This window comes from Mus caroli, chromosome 16 (genome assembly GCF_900094665.2).
Source record: "Mus caroli chromosome 16, CAROLI_EIJ_v1.1, whole genome shotgun sequence".
NCBI classification, from domain to species: Eukaryota; Metazoa; Chordata; class Mammalia; order Rodentia; family Muridae; genus Mus; species Mus caroli.
Window position 1 is genome coordinate 40,901,983 of NC_034585.1, and position 20,997 is coordinate 40,922,979.

Here is a 20,997-nt window from a genome sequence, read left to right on the forward strand (position 1 = left end):
AATGGGTGGGTAGGGAAATGGGGGAGAGGGGGGAGGGTATGGGGGACTTTTGGGATAGCATTGGAAATGTAATTGAGGAAAATACGTAATAAAATATATTAAAAAAAAAGAAAAGAACAAATCTCAATTCCTTGTGTAAAGCAAGAAGTACTCTAATATCAAAACTAGATAAAAAAATATTAGAAAGACAGAAAACAATAGAAAAATATGCTCTGGAGTACAGATGCAAAACTTCTTAAAATGTGAACAAATACCCTCCAGCAATGTAGAAAATGAATAATACAACATGACCCAGGGACCCAGGGCTGGCTTAGTCGGCAAAGTTAATCAGTGAAATCAGCTAAAAAAATAAATCATATCATTTCACTTGATATAGAACAAACGTTTGAGATAACTCAATGTCTACTTGTAATTAAAACAACCAAACAAATAAACTATCTCCAAATTGGGAAATACAAAGGAAGTCCCTCAACTTGAAATAGTGCATCTACAAATGACCTGTGGTTTATAAAATACGGTAATGGTGAAAAACGTGATTCTCACAATAAATTGAGATTCACTCTTTTTAAATCTAAATATTGGAAAATATGCAGAACTAGAACTAGATTGAGATTTTTTTAGGATTTTTCAGTGAAATCATCAAGACTTGGAGATGTCTTCCACTGTGTCAGTATAGTGGTTTGAATCAGTACCTCAAATTATAAATTTTAGAAACTTAATCTGCAGCCTGGAGTAGTGCCTACACCTACAATCCCAGTTCTTGAAAGGCCAAGGCAGGAGGATCACAAGTTTGATTTTCAAGATATCTAGCGAATCCCAGGCCTGCTTAAATTATAGATAAGATTTTACACACATGTGCATGCATGTACATAGACACACAGACACATACACACACACACACACACACACACACACATACTCACGCACACACAGAGACAAATTAATTTCCAAGGCTGGGAATACAGTTTCGTGGCACATTTGCTTACTATGCCTGACGATCTGCCCAGTATTAAACAAACAAACAAACAAACAAACACACCCTCCCTTTCCAGTACAATCATGTCTGAAAGATGGTGATACTGCAGTACACTGGTACTGTTGTCATGGAAGTAAGTTAATCACAAGACAGTTGATTTCTTCCAAAACAAACTTGGCCTCTTTTGCTCTCCTGTCCTGCCTGGGCACAGGTGACAGAGAGACAAGTCAAACACAAGATAAACAATCAGGAGTCTACACTGCAGCCTCAGACTGCAGACCCTCCAAAGCTCTGGAACTGAAAGATACTTTCCTTTTTTCTTCTTGCTATAAATGAGCTTGTCCTTGGGCTCATCATAGCTATACAAAGTAAGCTAACAGATGATTTATTAGCCATGTTTTCAACCAAAAGAAATGTAATTTTCTTTCGTACAATGTATTTTGGTCTTATTCTTTTCCCTCCCCACCCCCTTCCAGATCCTCTCCACTTCCCTACTCACCCAACTTCATGTTCTTTCTCTTTCAAAAAGCACATAAACAAAAAAACCCAAAAGAAAAAAAAAGTACAAAGACAAAATAAAACAAGTGCACCAAAAACCATGGAGACTGTGTTTGTTTGTTTGTTTGTTTGTTTGTTTGTTTTTAAACAGGCCCCCAGATCTTAGCACAACTGACTCTATGATGGAAATATCACTCAAGCCATAAAACTCAGCATGAAGACAGCACCACCTGGAAAGATGGAAACAAAGGGCTAATCCATCAACGTCCACAGTTCCGAGAATGGCTCTCAATGTACTGACCTTGCTTTTGGCTTCTGTAGTTCCTCTTCTGGCTAGCTGTTCTTGTTAAGTGAAGTGTGTCAACCCAGGATATGGTGTGCGTGGTTAAAAGTTCACCCTGAGCAAGGCTTGGAGATACACTGGGATCCCACACAACCCAGTGCAGTCGATGACTGTCTAATAAAGACTGTCTACTGGCTTAAACTCATGTCTGAATAGTCTCTGCTCGATAACCAACCCACAAGGCGACTTTGCTCAGGCCTCCTAGCTAACGTTACTTCTCCTTCCCGTTAACTCTCTCTGGGTTCCTTCATACAGTCTTTTATTGTTTTCATAGCTCCTCTCACTTCCTAACACAACCTGACACATTTGCTTATTTCTAGTCTATCTGTCTTACACTCTGACTGTAGCTTCTAGGGTGGTTGTAATACTACCCGGTTCACTTAGCACAGCAGTTCTCAACCTATGGATTGAGACCATGGGAAAATCTGTATTTCCGACTGTCTTAGGAACTGAGACAGTTGTCAGTTATGAAGTGAAAACAAATCTATGGTTGGGGCGTCACCACAATGTGAGGACCTGTATTAAAGGGTCATAGCGTCAGGAGGGTTGAGAGCCACTGGCTTAGAACATGATGGTCTGTCAAAGACACTCAAATAAATGAGTAGGGCCATCTTCATCTTCATTCATTCACTCACTACGTTTGCCACTGCTAACAGAGTGGCTCTAATGGCGTATTCTTTAAGTTATCCTGTGAGAGGTTCACTGACCCCCCCGATTCTCGTGTCCCTTCAGGAACAGGAGATTCTATGCACGTTCTCTACCCTTGCTTATCCTCCATGTCCATCTTCTGAAATCACCTTCCATTTTGTCCCCTTTTGTCTGAAGCTGCTCAGTTTTACCATCAGCATGGTAAAACTGAGCAGCTCCGTGGTACAATCTGATATATATATATATATATATATATATATATATATATATATATGTGTGTGTGTGTGTGTGTGTGTGTGTGTATATATATATAACATATCATGTAGGATATCTTATATCTTAGATATATTACATATTATACAAATATATAATACACGAAGTATTAATATTATATATTAATATGTAATAAATATATAATTAATATGGTGTGTTAATATATAATATATTTCATTTATTTTTTTCTACTTTTCTTTCTTCTGCTTCGATTTTCCATAGCCCTTGTATTTGCTGTTTTTCAAATCTGCCTGGCATTTGAAACTTTACTACCCATTTATATTTTTATGTATTCCTGTTAAATCCTTACTTGATGGTTTGTTTGTTTGTTTGTTTGTTTGTTTGTTTGTTTGTTTTTTGCAAGTCTGTGTAGCAAATCTGAGGGCTTGCATGGGGAGCGAGGCAGTGCTCTCCACTGAGCTAGAATCTCCCCTGATACTCCATAGCTGTATTCTACCAGTTTTGGAACCCGGGTGTGTCATCTGTCAAATTTCCTTCTGCTCACTAATAGAGTGTTAGGCTCAATCCCCAAACTCTCGGGAGAAACTCACTCCCATGCCACCTAAGCCCAGTTTAGCTAGATGAGTTCTCTTGTCTTTAGTTTGAAGATGTAGGTAGATTTCTCTCCTTGCCAACATTTCACAGATGGCACAAGTCTTTAAGAGTCATGGCTTTTTGAAGCTTTTCTCGGTCCTAACCCATGTAAGTTCGAGGGATGCTCTCCTGTCCCGGGCCGAGGCTGCCGTGGCATTAGCTCACATGCCTATAACTCAAGCACTTTATTCTTCCTCCTAGCCCTTAAGCACTTTCTTTGTTGTGGTGTAATCTATAATCCCAGATAAGCATTATGAACATGACTGTAGCAGGGATGGGAAAATGGCTCGGGGGAAAGCGTGCTGCACAAGCACGGGTACTTTCAGAGCTCCAGCATCCATGTACAGGAAGCCAGGCACAACAGCACACACGTGTAACCCTCAGCCTTGGTTCACAGGAAAGAGAACGGCAGATCCTGGGGGGAATCTAGCAAAATGGGTGAGCTCCAGGTTCAATCAGAGACCCTGTCTCTAAAGTAGAGAAGGCCAGCAAGATAGTTCAGGGGGTAAAGGCACTTGCCACCAAATTCGATGATCTGAGTTTGATCCCCAGGTCCCACATAGAGCAGACTCACACAAGTTATCCTTTGACAATACATTCCATGGCATACATGCCCAAACACGTACATGTACATATATACAAAATATATGAAATGAAAGAAAGTTAAATCTGGGCTAGAAAGATGACTCAGCAGTTAAGACTCTGGCTAGTCTTCTCGAGAACCAGGGTTTGACTCCCAGTACCCTCGTTGTGGTTTACATCCCTCTACAACTCAGTTCCATGGGACCTGAAGCCTTCTTCTGTCCACCCCAGTCACTGTATGCACACGGTGCACAGTCATGAAAGCAGGCAAAACATCCATACGCATAAAATAAAAGCAAATAAGCCTCAAAAATGTAATTTAAATCTAAAAACATACACTAACATGGAGAACAGCCTAGGAAAGCCATCCAGCACCAACCTCTGACCTGAACACCTGTATGCACCAACACATATATGCATACAGCAAACACACACATGTGCGCACGCGTGTGCACACACAGTTTACAACAGTGTATTCTGTATCTCTTGATAGTTTTACTAAAATGTTCATTTAAACATTCCCCGCCTCTTATTGCCAAAAATATTAACTCCTTTTTTTCTTATAGTTAAATCTAAAAAATGTTAGACAATACCTCCTCAATTTATAAAAGTGCTTAACATATATATATATATATGATATATACATAAACATTTTCAAATAGAATTAAATTAAAAGTGATTCTGAGAGAAAGCTTCCTTTTTAAAATGCCATCATAGTAAAATGCAGCATAGACTTTATAGGTGTGAATAACATGGGCTATACTCGCCCCAGAAGACAACGGGACTACAGGGCAGCTTTCCTCTAAACTTACCAAAGTACCTCACAAACACAATAATTAATCCTCAGTGGCCTCCTTGGCCTCTTTTGACAAAATGCATACTTCAGCTTTAATTAACCCTACGTGTGCCTACGCATCGGGCCTGCAGGGAGTTTTCTCCCCACTTTTAAGCAGAACATTGTAGCTGCCAGTAATGTGAGCATGACCATAAGTCAGCAAGAAACCACAGAACTAAGATGTCTGGCTCCTTGGACAACCTAAATTACAACTGGACTGTGACTAGAGGCTGGCTTAAGAATTTCCATATGCTAAGCATTATTTGAGTATAGTATTTTAAAATGAGTATGCTTTATTCTTAAATGTTTTAAACAAAAGGATAGAAGGACATGATTGACTTGAATTCTGAGCACTTTCAAAATTCTCCGACTCCATCTTCTCTTCCTATTTACTTTCTAAGATTTATATCACCCCTATTCTATGTGAGGAATTTTAAAAATCATAGTGATTTAAGGAGAATACATAGACTTTCATTTTAGTTACAAATTTCAGAAGACTATAATTTGTTCACTTTTAAAATAAAATCACCTACTAAGCCAGCTAGTAAGGAAATGAGTTTACAGTTGACAAATATTTTCTAAGGGGAACTTAACCGAATATCAAAGTAAGACAGGAGGGCCAGTGATCAACACCTTATTCACAGAAGTACTGCATCCAGTTAAGTCAACCTCTAAACACACATAACACAGAACCCCAGAGGCCCCTTCTTACTCCCACAAGTGACTAACTGCACATCACTTAGAGAGCTAACTCAACAAACAGCCCTGTCGCAGAGCTGTCCGCTTGGCCTCTGGGATTTTAATCCACATGGAATATATCATTATTTTAGTTGGTAAGAAAAAAAAAAAAAACTCTCCTTTTTTTTCCTTTTGCCATGTACCTTTTACTAACAGGTAAAAGACAAAAAGTATAAATATTTATTTGCCATTAACTTTATTTTCAATTTCACTTGTTATCATTTTTGGTTTCATGAGGTACAAAAGTCGACAGTGAAAGTTATTTCTCATAGTCTAGGATTAAGTACTGCAATTTGTATAAGTAAATAAATACATATATACACACACTCATATATCCCAGCTTTGATCACAAGAGTTAAGTAGAAAACCTGAAGCTATGGCTCTCACCATCAGCAACTATGAAGACTTAGTCGTACCAATACCCTGCATTTAAGCAGTCTTACAAGAAAGACAAATATTAGCACAGCTATCTAACTGCATACCATTCGGACTGACCTATATTGTCAGACTGTGACTCAATCTCTATTTTACAAGTGATTCCACTGAAGTCAGGTGGGCTGTAGGGCACCCTAGATCACTATACAACAAAGCCACTAGGGGCAGAGCAGACGCTATTTTATCCCCAGTGTTCTATTTTCAAGCTAATTCACTCAGGTGCTTCACACTGCCCTCCAAGTTCACTAATGTGGAACAGTCGCCCGGATGAATTACTGCTTTTTCCTTAGTTCTTGAAACATCAGTCTATGACCTGTTTATCAGACACCTTCCAGGAGCTGTGCCACAGCTTTGGTAATGACAGCGGCTCCTCCCATAGGCACATAGGGTGCCAGGAAGCCTGTCCCCTGGAGATCCACAACTCTGGTTGTGCGTCTCCTGGTAACCCTGTGGGACTGAAGGGTAAGATCAAAAACGCAGATCACTGGAGGAAAAGCAACAGGGCTCAGGGCAGGACACGCGCCAGGTGTTGGAGACACATTCATACAACACAGAGTACTAGTGGTGGAGCGTTAAGTCAGCATTCAAAAGTCCATGGGTTAGATCCCTGGAATTCAAAGAAGAAAACAGGGGAGGGACCAGACAGCCCATAACAAGGAGTTTGACAAGCAGTACAACCCTACCTGGCACTGCATCCTCGAAAGAAATTTTGGTAGCTATGATGCCGCATGAAACCTGACACTTCATCTACTTTTGCTTGAGCCAACCGACTCACGAACTGTGAACTATGAACAAGAGCCAAGAGGTGAAGCTCTGTCCTAACGTACACTAGGACCTTGGATTTACACCCATTAAAGAAAATTTACATAAAAGAAACTTATTAGCCGGGCAGTGGTGGCGCACGCCTTTAATCCCAGCACTTGGGAGGCAGAGGCAGGCGGATTTCTGAGTTCGAGGCCAGCCTGGTCTACCAAGTGNAAAAAAAAAAAAAAAAGAAAAAAAGAAAAAAAAAAAGAAACTTATTAGAGTTGTATCTTATAGAGACAGACAACTGTCATCCTTGTAAAGTAAAAAGGGACACAGCTCTTGGTTCCCTGACTCTGAAATGGCCCTGGCATTCTTGATTTTGGTTAAATAACACATTTCCTGCCTCATGAGAACGTTCCTGCTACGCTATCGGGTCTTCCTCGTGTTGAGTCTGAATTCTGTGAACTCTGCCTTTTTATTGCATTGTACTGATTTTCTGACATTATCAGAAGAAAAGAAAATCAAACAACATGGAAAAGTCCATGGTAGAAACCAGATTCAATTAAAGTAGGTGGAAATAAAATTTCTTCCAGACTTCCTAAACATCATTTCTCTTGGTTATGGTACAGTTGTATGTTGCGTAATGAGTTTCTTCAACAGTGGACTATTTAAATTTTTTTAAAAAGTAGACTATATACTGATACAGTTAACCCCATTCTTCCTCCTCTCTCCAACCCCGACCACTCAGAAAGCTTCCAGATAAATACGCTGGGGTGGTTCTATAGAGGGTGTGGTTTGATGCTTTGGTCGGGAATCTGGGTGGCCACATGCTAAGGTCCATGTCCCCAATTGGTTCTTGATTGATCGATAAAGATGCCAGCAGCCAATGGCTGGGCAGAAAGAAAGAGACGGGACTTCCAGGTTCCTAGGAGACAGGAGAGGGCAGGAAGGGAAGATACTTGGGAGAGAAATCTGAAAGCCTCTTGGACAGCAGGACCTTTGGGCTTCACAGAAGATAACCGGGCAACTAAGCTGAGGGCAGAGTTAGAGGTGTTGAGCTAAGAGTAAAGAGATGGGTGTACTAGCTGCTAAAGGCTTAACCATCCACTGAGCCAATAAGAGAGGATAAAGATGAGCTAATGCTTGTGTGTCTTTCGTCTGCAGATTCAAAGATTCCCTGGGCGGTTGGTTGGAAGTGTGGCCTGCGCAGGAGCATAAGGCAGGGTAGTAAAACTCTCGCAACATGATTCCATGAAATTATAGGAAGCTAAAATAATTCCTATCACCTAGTCACGCTGCACCAGTCTTAATGTCACGGTGCGACACATTGCTCACCTGTCTGTGGCAATGCTACTGCAGATGAACCTCCTGAAGTGCCAGAACTGCCCGCCCTATGAAGGTCTAGCATGCAATCTATGGACGGTGCATCATAATTGATCATGTGTGTCTGTATTAGTACACTTTATGCTGGCTGCACAATGATGAAGTCAGCCGACAGTACCTTCCTCGGAGCACGGGTTCACACTAAGAAATGACTTAACTACACAGACACTGGGCCCTTGAATTAGGCCGCCCAAGTGGCTATGCTACCTGAGTGCTGGTATTCCTTGCTGCTTCCCAGGTATCTTCATCAAGCAGTTACTGTATCTTCAGTGACCTCATCAACTTACATAAGCCTATTAAAATATGACAAAAGCATACTGAGGGAACTCCAGAGGAAGAGGTGGAGAATCGTGTTCATAGCTGTGTCTACCAGAACTCTGGTTAATCTTGAGCAGGGTCTTTAAGGTTTGTTTCTCTGGTCTAGAATGTTCTGGTGTTTGGCTCAGTTCCAGAGGTTCCTTAACTTCTGGGAAAGTCTCTCATATTCTCAAGATGTCATTCTGATCTTTAAGTTCATTCAATGTGAATGTATACAAAAATTCCTAAGACTGTGAAATTATCTTAGAGACCGAAACAGAGGCAATGAAGACCTTTGATGCTTTGCAAATTTTAAAACATGTAAGTCATCTGGACATCTTGTTAAAAAAAAAAAAAAAGAACATCTCAATCTAGTCATTGAGCCCAAGATGTTGTATTTTATCCAGATCATAGACAGTGACGGTTCTGTTGCCCCCTACACCTTCAGATGCAAGCGTCTGGTTTCCAAAGTCTTATTCTGTTGCTCTTTCCTTCTATAACTGTCTTGCTTTAAGTCATCCAAGAGTAACCATAGCTACTTAACCCTCAGAGCTATAAAATTTCCTCAGTTACATCAATATCAGCTATAAAAATAAGCTTAGCCAGACTTCACACAGAGAATGAGAGATCCTGGAACACATAGCCCTAAATGGGATGTCCCCATCAAATTCTCCCCTGCCCCTTAGAGCTCAGGGAAGCCACAGGAAGAAGGGACAGAGAGAGTGTAAGAGGCAGAGAGGATAGAGGACACCAAGCAAACGAAGGCCTCTAAGGCAACATGAGCAAACTCATATGAACCCACAGACACTGAGGCAAAAACACAGAACCTGCGTGGGTCTGCATCCATGCAACATGTAGGTCCTCTGTGTATATGTTGTGGCCTCTAGCTTAGAGTTTTTATGGGACTTCCGAGTGTGGGAACAAGTGGGTCTCTGGTTCTTGTGCCTTCTCTTGGGCTCTTTTCCTTCTGTTGGTTTGTCTTGTCCAACTTCAACATGATACTTTTTTATTTATCTTATTATATTGTATTTTGTTACATTCTATTATTACTCTTTTCTAATGAGAGTCAGAAAGGAAGTGGACTCAGACGAGCGAGGAGGTGGAGAGGGGCTGGGAAGAGAGTGGTAGGGAGAACCACAATCAGGATATATTACTTAACGGGGGAAAAAAAATCTGTTTTCAACAAAAGGGAACAAAACTAAGTCTCAGGAGTCCAAGGCTAGCCCTAGCTGCATAGCAAATAGGAGACCAGCCTGGACAACTTAGGATGCTTCTGTCTCTCCCCTACCCACAAAAGTTTCTAAATGATATATAGCTTTTTTTCTAAGTGTCCAAGAATGATATAGTTGATACAAATGGCATGATTTTATTTATATTATTTTAGTGTATTTCTTAGCAATAACATATTTTCCTTAGGTTGTGGCTAACCAAAAATAAAACATAGCCTTATGATGTTAAGTCTTTTACTACGAGGAAGTAAGAGCTTACTAGCTATGTGAAGAGTCAGAAACAGCCATGTGCTGACTTTTTAATTATAAAGAGGATGGCAGCCTGTTGATAGCCTCTTTATAGCCTGTTGATACCATGTCCTTTAATGTCTATTCTCAAGGATACAGGATACCCAAGGTGGGTTTCCCATAAACCAATACTGGAATTATGGTTGCTGTGTGACGATCTTTAAACCTCATTTCTAGTTGTAAGGCATGATATTTCTATCAAATACCAAAATCCTCATAGGAATTGCTGGCTTTGGAATGAGCCATTAAAATAACAAATGTTAGCATTCACACAGTGACAGGCACGTTCTTCTATAACACTCCACAGTCTCGGTGTGCCTACTGGGAAGTCATAGTCTCTTTTTATGTGGGGAAACTGGAAGGATAACAGAGTCACACTTAAAATGGATCTGAAGATCTAACTTAAAAACCCATCTTCTAGCCATTACACACTGCAGAGCATGCATTGTGAAGCTGTGCTTGCCACGGGAACCGATTCCTTGAATGAAAATTACATAAAATAGCTTGTTTCTGAGTAGGACTCAGAAACATGGTTTATGCGATGTTAGCGTCTTTCCAATACGGCTGATAACACTAAGCACACAATCCAATTGTAAGGCAGTATTTTCACAAGGAGACAAACAGATCACTGCACTCCACCGACCAGACAACAGTGCCTTCTAGTGGCCAAACAAAAAATAATGAGAAATGTCATTGGGTCGCAGAAGTCACAACATCTGAAATCTTGAAGCTAATCACAAAGGATTAAATAAATTATTGTAGAATTAAAGAGAATTTGTATTCAAGATTAAAAGATACTACCCAAAAGCTCCAATCACCGCTCCAATTGTGTGTGCTCGGTCCCTGTTTTTTGGCTGATACTATATTCTCATCCACAACAGGGCCGGGATTTTCCTCGGGCTCTTCCTGTAGCTCGGTAGCCAGACTTGAATCCCCTTCATTTACTGTCTGCAAAATAAACGCCAACAATTTAAGTTTCTTATCCACAAATGGCATTTTAAAAGAAAAACGTGTTCTGAATATATAAATTACTTTTAAATTTCATTTTTAAGCTTTCTTTTTATAAACACCTTAAATTATTTATTTGTGTGTGTCTGTCATGTGCACCCCGAGGATCGAACTCCCGTGGTCAGGTTTGGGGGTAGGCACCTTTAACCCACTAACCCATCCTGCCAGTCCAGTAAATTAACTTCTAAAGAAAAAAATATTTGGGGCTGGTGAAATGGCTCAGAGGGTAAGAGCACTAACAGCTCTTCAGAAGGTCCCGAGTTCAAATCCCAGCAACCACATGGTGGTTCACAACCACCATAATGAGATCTGACACTCTTTTCTGGTGCATCTGAAGACAGCTACAGTGTACTTATGTATAATAAATCTTTTTTTAAAAAAAGAAAAAATATTTGAACACGTAGAAGATGGAAATTAGTGGCTGGAGAGATGACTCAGTTGGCAAAGTGCTTCCTGAACAGGACTGAGGACCCAGACTTAAACAGCCCCACCCCCTACCCCAGCATCCACATATAAGTTGGGCATGAGTCTAATGCAGATGGTGATGCAACAGGTGGACTTCTGGGGCTCAATGGCAAGTAAATCTTGTTGAATTGGCTAGCTCTATGTTCAACAGAGACCTTTATCAAACTATAAGGTGGGGGTGACTGACAAGATAGCCCACATTGACCCTTACACATATCCATACATCACAAATACATATATGCTCACAAAAGACAGGAACTAATGTCTTTGCTTCCTACCATTTGTCATTTATACATGCAGCAGACATCTTCCAACCACGACCATTTGCTAGGTAGTTGCTGGTACTAGAAATACAAAAATAGGGGGCTGGAGAAATGGCTCAGCGGTTAAGAGCACTGACTGCTCTTCCAAAGGTCCTGAGTTCAAATCCCAGCAATCACATGGTGGCTCACAACCATCTGTAATGAGATCTGACACCCTCTTCTGGAATGTCTGAAGGCAGCTACAGTATACTTACATATAATAAATAAATAAATCTTGGGGCTGGAGCAAGCAGGGCTTGAGCGAGAAGGAAAAAAAAAAAGACGTTTAAAAAAAAAAAAGCAATGTAATGAGAGTATGGCCACTTTGGAGAATTGTCTGTAATGCCTGTATTTGGAGGGAAGATGGGGAGGATGATGGACAGCAGGCATTATAAGAGATCATGACGCACCAGGCTCCGTGAACATCATTACTATTGCTGTTCTTTAGCCTTTGTCATAGCAAGACCATTCCTTGGGGTTACAAGGAAAAGCACCCAGGGCACCAGGCAGTAGATCAAATGTGTTAAGTCTACCCAATTTAAGCCCGGGTTCTTAAATCCTATGAAGTAACCATGGAAGGTGCCAACCCTGGTAACACTGATTTGTGGCTCTCTGGAGGGAAAGATTCACAAACCATGCTAGGGTACAAAGAAGACCTGCTTTACATGAAGGACTCCCACCAAAGAGAAGGGATCGACAAACCTGGACACAGGGGGAAGGAACAAACAAAAGTCTATAATTTGACCCAGTTAGAAATACAGTATTTATTAATTTTTATAATGATTCCCTCTTCTCCCAAATCTTCAGATCGTTTCTCCAATTTCTTACGTGTTTGTTTGTTTGTTTGATGCATATGGTGCTTTGCCGACATGTGTGTCTGTGCACTGTGCGCATGTCTGCTGTCCTCAGATGTCCTGGAACTGAGTCACAGATAGTCGTAAGTCACCATGCGGGGGCTGGGAATTGAACACCAGTCCTCCGTAAGAACAACGAGTGCCCCTAACCACTGAGCCATCTCTCCAGCTCCGTCATGAAAATAACTTAATGAAAAAGTTGACTTTTGTGTCTCCATCACATAGCTTCTGAATTAACTTCAACGCTTGTTGAAGATACATCCACTAGCAAATCCCCATGGCTTCCATCAGCATGGTTACTGCTCATGCTCTCTGGGGAGTTATTTACACAGAACAAACAACAAGGGTTGCTGGGCTTGCTTCACTTCGACCTTGGCCATCAACATCACTGCCCTAGGTTGGTGAATAGTTCAGCAGGTGAGGACATTTAGTTGCTAAGCCTGAAGACTTCAGTTCAATACCCAGAGCCCATGAGGTGAATGGAGAAAACCAACCTCTCAGGCTGTCCTCTCACTTCAACACATGCGACATGGCTCACACACATACACACACACACACACACACACACACACACACACACACACACGTTCGAGCTCTCCATAAATGAATGAATAAATGAATGGTACCTTATTTAAATTATTCATGGTCACCTAGGCCCACGAAATGCTACTGCCCACGTTTTAGGTGTGTCTCCTCTGTCTGCCCTCCACAGACAGGTCCTGTGTCTTGCCTCTCTGGTAGTTTAGATCCTGTCAAGGTGACATAGCACTATCAAATGCAAACGTTACCGACAAGAGCTCAACTGAGCCAAATCTAGACTTCGTGATGCAACTGTTGCATGAGGGCGTGCGTGTGTGGCCTGCCCTGCCCTCTTTGCTGACACAGAGGCCACAGTCCTGGAAAAAGGTCATTCCTCTCTTGAACCTAAAGCAACTTGGGTTTGACTGAGTGTGCAGCAACGGGCGTTCGGACATTTTCTGGACAGCATCGAGACATACTGCTCCCTGTGCTGGAGTTCTGCAGAGGACTGCTACTTTTTCCCTTAACCAGACAACCCTGGTATAGGGCAGGCCCGAAGGGTTTGCACAACTGGCCGAAACTTCGGGAAGTCCTCTTAACACTAGCAGTGAAATGCCCTGGCTAACAACCAGCTGCACCGGTACATTTTATAGATTCTTGGATCATAACCTGAGAGTAGAATGAACAGTTTCACTGATACCTGGAGCATGAAGCAAGGCCACACATATGTCTATATACACTAAAGCCGTAAGACAAGGCCTGCCAGGCGCTCCTGATTCCTCTTCAGAGTTCTAGATATACCTGTAGTGTACAGAGCTTTGTTTATCAAAATACAACGGAGCTCTTGAACAAGGTTTTCAATAAAATTTCACTTTTCAACATGAATTTCAGGGTTCAGGTCTCAGAGGGAACACAGGGGCCTTTAGTTAAAATTCAATTAAATAGTATGGGGGAGCTAGCATAGTAGGTAAGACATCAAGCATGAGGACCAGAATTCATCCCCAGATCCTCCCCAACACACACACACACACACACACACACACACAGGCTCAGCATCCTGGCATGTTTGTTATCTCAGCTTTGGGACAGTGAAGACAAGCAGAACCCTGGACTCCTTGGCCTGTTGACCAGCCAGGCTAACCTGATCTACCAGCCCCAGGAGGCTCTTCATCTTGCTCTGGGAAGGCCTTCCCTGCCCTCCCCCAGAGACCTCAATTATGTCAGTAATAGACATATCATTTCACACTCTTACGGTTTGAGCATGGCACTATCAGTTCTATGTTAGCTGTATTCCACAGAAGGGATAACACACACACACACACACACACACACACACACACACACACACTCCTTACTTAGCTATTAGGTACAGCCCTGCCTGACAGTTGTTGTACAGAGTTCATCAGTATCCTATTTCATAGTAATGATTTGTCAGTCAATTGAAATAAGGCATTCATTCATTTATTCCTCCAACAGTTTTTTGAACCATACCCTTCACTACACTAAAATACTTCTCTGAAAGAAAAATATCTACACACAAGCACCGTAATACTGTGAGGATACTGTTGAGAAACGCGAGTAAGCCCGCAATGAAAGGCTTTCACCCTAAAGCTAATAACCAACTTATCCATTTGTCAGATAGGATAATAATAAACAAACGACAGAACTAGTTGAAACCAAAAACTTGATTGAGACTTAAACTTTGTGAGCCCCGCTAACCAACGACGGAGAGGCTGGCAAGAGGAATACCAAGTCAAAAATCACAATGGAACCAGACTCACTGGGGTCTGGGGCTGAGACATCTGAACTCGGGCATCTCAGGGACCAAATTCAAGCACTTAACACTCTGTCGCCTAGCCAGGAACAGGCTCGCGGGAGACACAGGAAACCGTTTCCTTGGTAACAACTTTTCGAATTACGCCAAAGAGTACAGAGGAAAGGGAAGGGAGGAATTAATTATCATAATCGGAGCGGGTTCAAACAACCGTGCAGAGGAAACTGCAGGCGAAGCCACCTCTCGGGAGCCAGCCCCTCGAGGCTGCTTACCTGGCGCGCCGTGAGAGCGCCCTCCATCGCCGCACCCTCCCGCGACACCCCGCACGCGCGTCCCTGAGAGCTCCCGGGCGGGAGAGGGCCGGCCAGGCGCGTGCCCGACGCGCGGTCCTGGCTGCAGCCCTCGGAATCCCCACCTCCAGATCAGGCCGAGCGCTTTGCGTCCTCTGGCGGCAATTAATGACTATTGCCTTTGGCGAAGTCCTTAAAGGCTAATCTGTGAGCCAGGGCGTTAACCACCCTGGAATCAGTGATGAGCCTTGAAAAGCAGAGGGTTTGTTATTCTTTGATGGTCCTAGAATTTCAGCTTGGAAGAAGAAGATAGTGTTCTGCAGATAGGATGGTTGTTCTCTAATATGAATGTACTAGACCTCATTAAAATGTACAATAAAATCTAATAAAACAGGCAGGGCGATAAGAAGTAGGGAGGCAGGAAAACTGTGACTTGGGGATCAGCCTGACCACACTCAAGTTCAAGACCAGACTTGGGCAACAGGGAGACTCTGTCTCACAAGGGAAAGGGGGGGGGGGAAGCAAAACAAACAAAACATCTAATAAAATTTTGTTTCTCTTTTATACCAATAAAACTCACTACGCAACACAATTAAGTACTAGAACAAACAGAACTAGATAGAGCCCCGTGGAGAGGCACAGCCTGGTTTCTAGCATTGCCACCTTAGAGTAAAAATACGAGGGGTTTGGAGAGGTGGTTCAGGGGTTCAGTGTTCAGTGTGCTTTCTGTCCGTGCAGAGAACCAGTGTTCATTTCCCAGAACCCTCATCAGGCAACTCACAGACTCCTGGAACTCAAGCTTCCACCAGTACTACACTTAAGTGCACAACCTTGCATTCACGTTCACACACACACACACACACACACACACACCTCTAAAAATTATTATTTAAGGAAAATAATGGTAAGGATATTGGAAAGTGTTCGGGTGAACAGTGTTAACATCTACTTAGGCTTGAAGGATGGATGGTAATAGAAGCCACCAATTGGAAGAAGAAAAGGCGCTTAGGGCTGGGGTGGTAACAGGCTGTGGTTATAATGTTAAGTGTAAGAGCAGGTGGCTGACTAGAGGAGCAAGATAATACCACAGAGTAAGAAAAGCAGAGGCTTGGAATTGAAACAAGAATTACTGAAAGAGTAAGACAGTAGCAAAGAGAAAGGGGGTGATAAGCAAGGACCAGAGTTCTTCAATAGGAAAAGAAACCTCAGGCAGGCAGGGAGGCATGTGTCAGCAATCATGGCACTAAGGAGGTGAGGGGAGCAAGATTGGGAGTTCAACGCCACCCTCCACTGGACCTTGCTACATAATGAGTCTGAGGCCTCAAAACCAGCACCCCTCAAAAAAAGAAAAAGAAAAAGAGGAACACGAACTGTAAGCTGGTGGAAGGATCTAATACTTCTATCAGAAGTCTCAGGTACAGTTCTCAGTCATGAATTTCCAAGCTGGGATTTAAAGAAAGAATGAAGGAAAGAAAGAGACCTGCCCTTTCCATGGCTTTGGTGGCACTTGGGTGACTATCACTGCATGACACTTTCACTCCAAACCTTAGTATCAGAGTGTGAGAAGAGTCATTCACTATCTCTTGTGATTTCCATGGGCCCCAGATATGGAAACAGCACAGGTGGAAAGTTCTGGCTCACGGTCGGTCTCTCACAAGACGGCGCTAAGTGATTATAGGCAGCTCCAAGCCACTGAACCACCTGGCTGAGGCTGATCCTGAGCTGGGAGGATCCACTTTCAGAGAGTCTCACTCACAGGGCTGCCAGCCTGGCACTGGCTCTTAGTCTGGGGCCTCGGTTCCTCTCTGCTAGGGCTTCTCCATAGGACAGCTTGAGTCCTCATGCTTCGGCCGTGCCTTTCCTCAGAATGTATGATCCAAGAGACCTAGACGGCAAGTACAATGCTTTCTATGACCTAACCTTGGAAGCCGCATATGTTCACACTGCATTCTACCGGGGTCGGTCTGCACTGTGTCACTAACAGGGACAGGACCACAGCTACTTCTGGTGACACTGGAGAAAAAAAAAAACAACCTGAGTGGGCTGCAGAGAGAACAAGATCCTCAGAGGAAAGGCAGGAGGTCGTGGGAGTTTAGAGAATTTTCACAGAAAATACAGAGAACTTAGAATTCAGTTTGTGTCTCACCTGGAATTCCATAGAACACTTAGGAAAGAGGCTGGGGGTTGGAGGAGGGAGAGTGGTGATAAAAATAGGAGTTGAAAGAGTGTGTGTGCACTGCCAGGACCAAACACAATCCTGGGACCTCCTATGTATCCTGTCCCATAGAGACCCATTGGGCCAGGCTGCTATTCTACTGCTGTGCCAGGGAAATGTTAGTGATCCCCCAAAACTCACACAGGAGCCGATCTGATGTAACTCACGGCAGGGTCTTTATTCTATTCGAGCTAGCTTCCCCACCCCGACCTCCAACGCACTACCATCATGAAGGGCAGTAGTTTTGGTGGTGGGGGAGTCCCGAATGTCTGTTGGGGTAAGACTTTATAATAAGCAGCAACAAAGAATACGTGTGCAAGCATCTAATTGGAAAGCTACTGTCGCCTTTCACATAATTGGTTGGTGTTGGGAGTCATATCATAAACTTAACTTCTGCTTCCCTCTGCATTAGTGGTCATTAGGCAAGGGCTGGGCTTGTAACCTGGGGGTGCAGGTTTGCTGGGAGAATAACCTGGAGACACTGCTAAGCCGGGCAGTGGTGGTGCACACCTTTAATCCCAGCACTTGGGAGGCAGAGGCAGGCGGATTTCTGAGTTCGAGGCCAGCCTGGTCTACAAAGTGAGTTCCAGGACAGTCAAGGCTATACAGAGAAACCCTGTTGAGAGAGAGAGAGAGAGAGAGAGAGAGAGAGAGAGAGAGAGAGAGAGAGAGGTATTCTTGGGGTTTAGCATAAAGACTGGAGCTAGATTCCGTTTTATTGGGGGCAACTTGGAAACTAATGCTCGGTACCAGCTTGTTAGTTTACCAGAGTTCAAACTTAGGTCAGGTTCTCCAAAATGGAGTCTGAATTTGAAAGTTTTGGCATCTCACTACATGTTTTAATTTTACTCTTTACTAAGTGAAAGTTCCCTGAAGTATAGTTCTCTAATTTACGTTTCATCTCGTGAAGAGTTTTAAGGAATTTAGACGCTTTGCACTGTCATGTTTTGTCTTGTTTTTAATCTTATGAGACAGGGTGTCATTAACTAGTCCAGGATAGCCCAGAACTCCTAGAAATGTTATTGCCTCAACTCCCAAGTGTTTGAGATTACAAGTGTGTGTGCCACCACACCTACCTTCAAAAATCCTTAACGGTCAGTCTGATTAGCTTCTATCCAAAACTCTCAAGAAATGCCACTAATAATTTTGAATCTCATATTTCTAGTCTTGTTACTGCATAAAAGTGAGTAAATACATGGGGTGGGATAGCTCAGGGCTTAAGTGTACCCATCCAGTAGTTACAACGGTCTCTGATCTTAGTCTAACACCCTCTTTTGGCCTCCATGGGCACCAGGCACACACGTGGTGCATATGCACACATGCAGGCAAAACATTCACATACATAAAAAATACATCTTTTTAAAAAGCATATCTGTACATCGTTTAATTTTATTCCTAACCAAAACTAAAGAAGAATTGTACACAGACAGGACGAGAAAGAAGGCAAACGCGAGGAAATTTTGTAAGCTTTGAAGCATGTAGAAGAGGATTCATAAAACGGAGAAAGCCAAGTCTCAAACCGAGTACGGGGAAAGCCCGAGGACCCACCCGACTTGCACCAGAATCCTCAGAAACCTGGGGACCAGCTACAGTAACACGCCTCTGAAACGAGAGGCCAGTGAGAAGTGTGTACTCTCGATCATCCACTCCGTTCCTGTAGCAAACAACTTTTCAGATATACAACGCATCCTTAAAGCCACGGCTTGCCAAGAAACCGTTTATTGAGAAACAAATAAACCAAACTGTGGAATGCAAACAATGGAAAACAGAGAGCAAGGAAGAGAACTGCCAAGAAGATGCTGCAGGCAGTTTTTAGAATGGCCAGTGTGGACTGGTTCTGGAAGGTGACCAGTTTAGACTGGAGCAGTCCCACCTAAGAAAGAATCTAGACGAGCGCATCTTCTCCCAGATCGCACAGCCTCCTCCCTTCCTTTTCACGGAGAGAATTCTACCGTGAGCCAGAACGCGACCTTTGGCTTCTGTTTCCTTCCTTGGTGTTCTGCTGCTTTAGCCCGCAGTGTTTGCTCGGTCACTCCTGAAAGCTGGAGGCTGCTGCAGAAGGTTTGGGAATAGAAAGCGTTAGACAATCCGTTCTCTGGGCATTATTTCACCAAATACTCATCTTTTGGTCAGTTGCTCCAAGTACCAGGGACTTGTGCCTTCTAGGACAACCTCAGACACTGCACACTGACTTCCCTGGAAAGATACTCATGAACTTGCAAGTAATCTGAAGTCAAATCATGGCCCACGGGCACAGATGGGTACAATTTCTCTGAGAACCTCTATGTCCGTGGTTCTCAACTGGTAAGTCGAGACTCCTTTGTAAGTCAAACAACAATTTCACAGGGGGTGCTGAAAACCACTGCGAAAATGCAGTGATTTACAGTATAATCCCTAAGTTTCAAAATTACAGGTATAAAGTAGCAACAAAAATAATTTTATGGTTGATTGTCGGGGAGTGATTCCCAACATGAGGAACCATATTAAAGGGTCCCAAAGTTAGGAAGGTTGAAAACCACTGACCTATGTAATAGTGCAAAAATAAGTGACTTTTTTATGAGGTAAAATTGGTTCTTGCTATACAGATCTTCTTCTTTACATTAATATAGTTAGGGATACAGGTGTGAATGACCCAGCTCTAAATTAAAACAGGGAATGATTAGTGCAAAAGTCAAAGAAGTGTCTACCTTTGGGGGAAAGAAAATGGAAGCAATTGGGTAGGAACATATAGAGGTTTTCTATGTTATACCAATGCTCTATTTCTCAAACAATCCATAATACATATTATACATATATTAAATAAAATGAACAATTAACAAAAGTAATGGTCATTTAACATAAATATTGCCTGCAGCTGTTTTTTGTTTGTTTGTTTGTTTGTTTGTTTGTTCTGAGGCAGAGTTAAACCATGTAGCCCTGGCTGGCCTAGAACTTTCTATACATACAGACCGTCTGTCTTCCAGTTCAGAGATTCACAGGCAAATGCTAGGATTCAAGGCAGGCAGCATTCTGCTTGGTCTACATCATTGCTTGTTGGGCGTTGCTTAAGAAAATCTTATTATGATTTGTATAGATTTTGTAAAATGAAAGCCGCCAGAACCGACTCACAGCCTGAGAGGAAAGACCCAAGAAAGAGTAGAGGTTTAGGAGAAAACGGGTAGAAATAAAGGTGAGATTTCCTGGAGCAGAAACACGAGTGCCGTGGGCTAGAATGTAGAGCGTTGAAATAAGGTTTAAGCATAAAGCTGAGGTTAGGATTTGAGTCAAAAGGAAAAGGAAGGAAAACAAGCCAGTAGAGTTCCTAGGTTGCTTGCTCCAGGTTCCTCGATGCATGTTTCATTAAACTGTGAATTATTTAAATCCATCCTGAGCCAGTTTCTAAGACGAGATGTCTTATGCTATCTAATGCTGCACTATGACATCTGGCAGTAAATAAACAGGTACAGTTGCCTTGACTGCCACTTCTCTGGGTAACCCTGCCAGTCCTGGACCTTGCTCTGTAGTCCAGACTGGCCTCAGACTCATAGAGATCCACCTGTCTCTGCCTCCCAAGTGCTGGGATTAAAGATCCATGTGCCACCACCGCCCAGCAGGTTTCTGTGAATCTTGTAAGAACCACTTTGCTATAGCAAGGGTATAAGCAATGTTTCCCAACAATTATCAACAGTAGAGTTAGATATCACAAAATGTATTGATTTTTTTTC

At 42.6% G+C, this 20,997-nt stretch overlaps 1 protein-coding gene across 5 annotated transcripts in view; it reads right to left on the reverse strand.

The window, feature by feature from the left end:
- The window catches only part of Gramd1c (GRAM domain containing 1C), a 77,597-nt gene extending 60,639 nt beyond the window's left edge, over positions 1–16,958 (reverse strand). The window contains exons 1-2 of one of the 5 annotated variants that reach the window (XM_021184889.2): positions 16,835–16,958; positions 10,668–10,814 (exon numbers count right to left, since the gene is read on the reverse strand). In XM_021184889.2, the coding sequence (XP_021040548.1) occupies positions 10,668–10,814; positions 16,835–16,921 (234 nt within the window). In that variant the 5' untranslated portion in view covers positions 16,922–16,958. Of the gene's footprint in view, positions 1–6,605; positions 6,696–10,667; positions 10,815–13,121; positions 13,304–14,795; positions 14,843–15,060; positions 15,139–16,834 lie in introns of those variants that run through there. The other 4 variants (XM_021184890.2, XM_021184891.2, XM_021184892.2 and 1 more) reach the window with 4 other exon arrangements.
- Between the last annotated feature and the right edge of the window lie 4,039 nt (positions 16,959–20,997).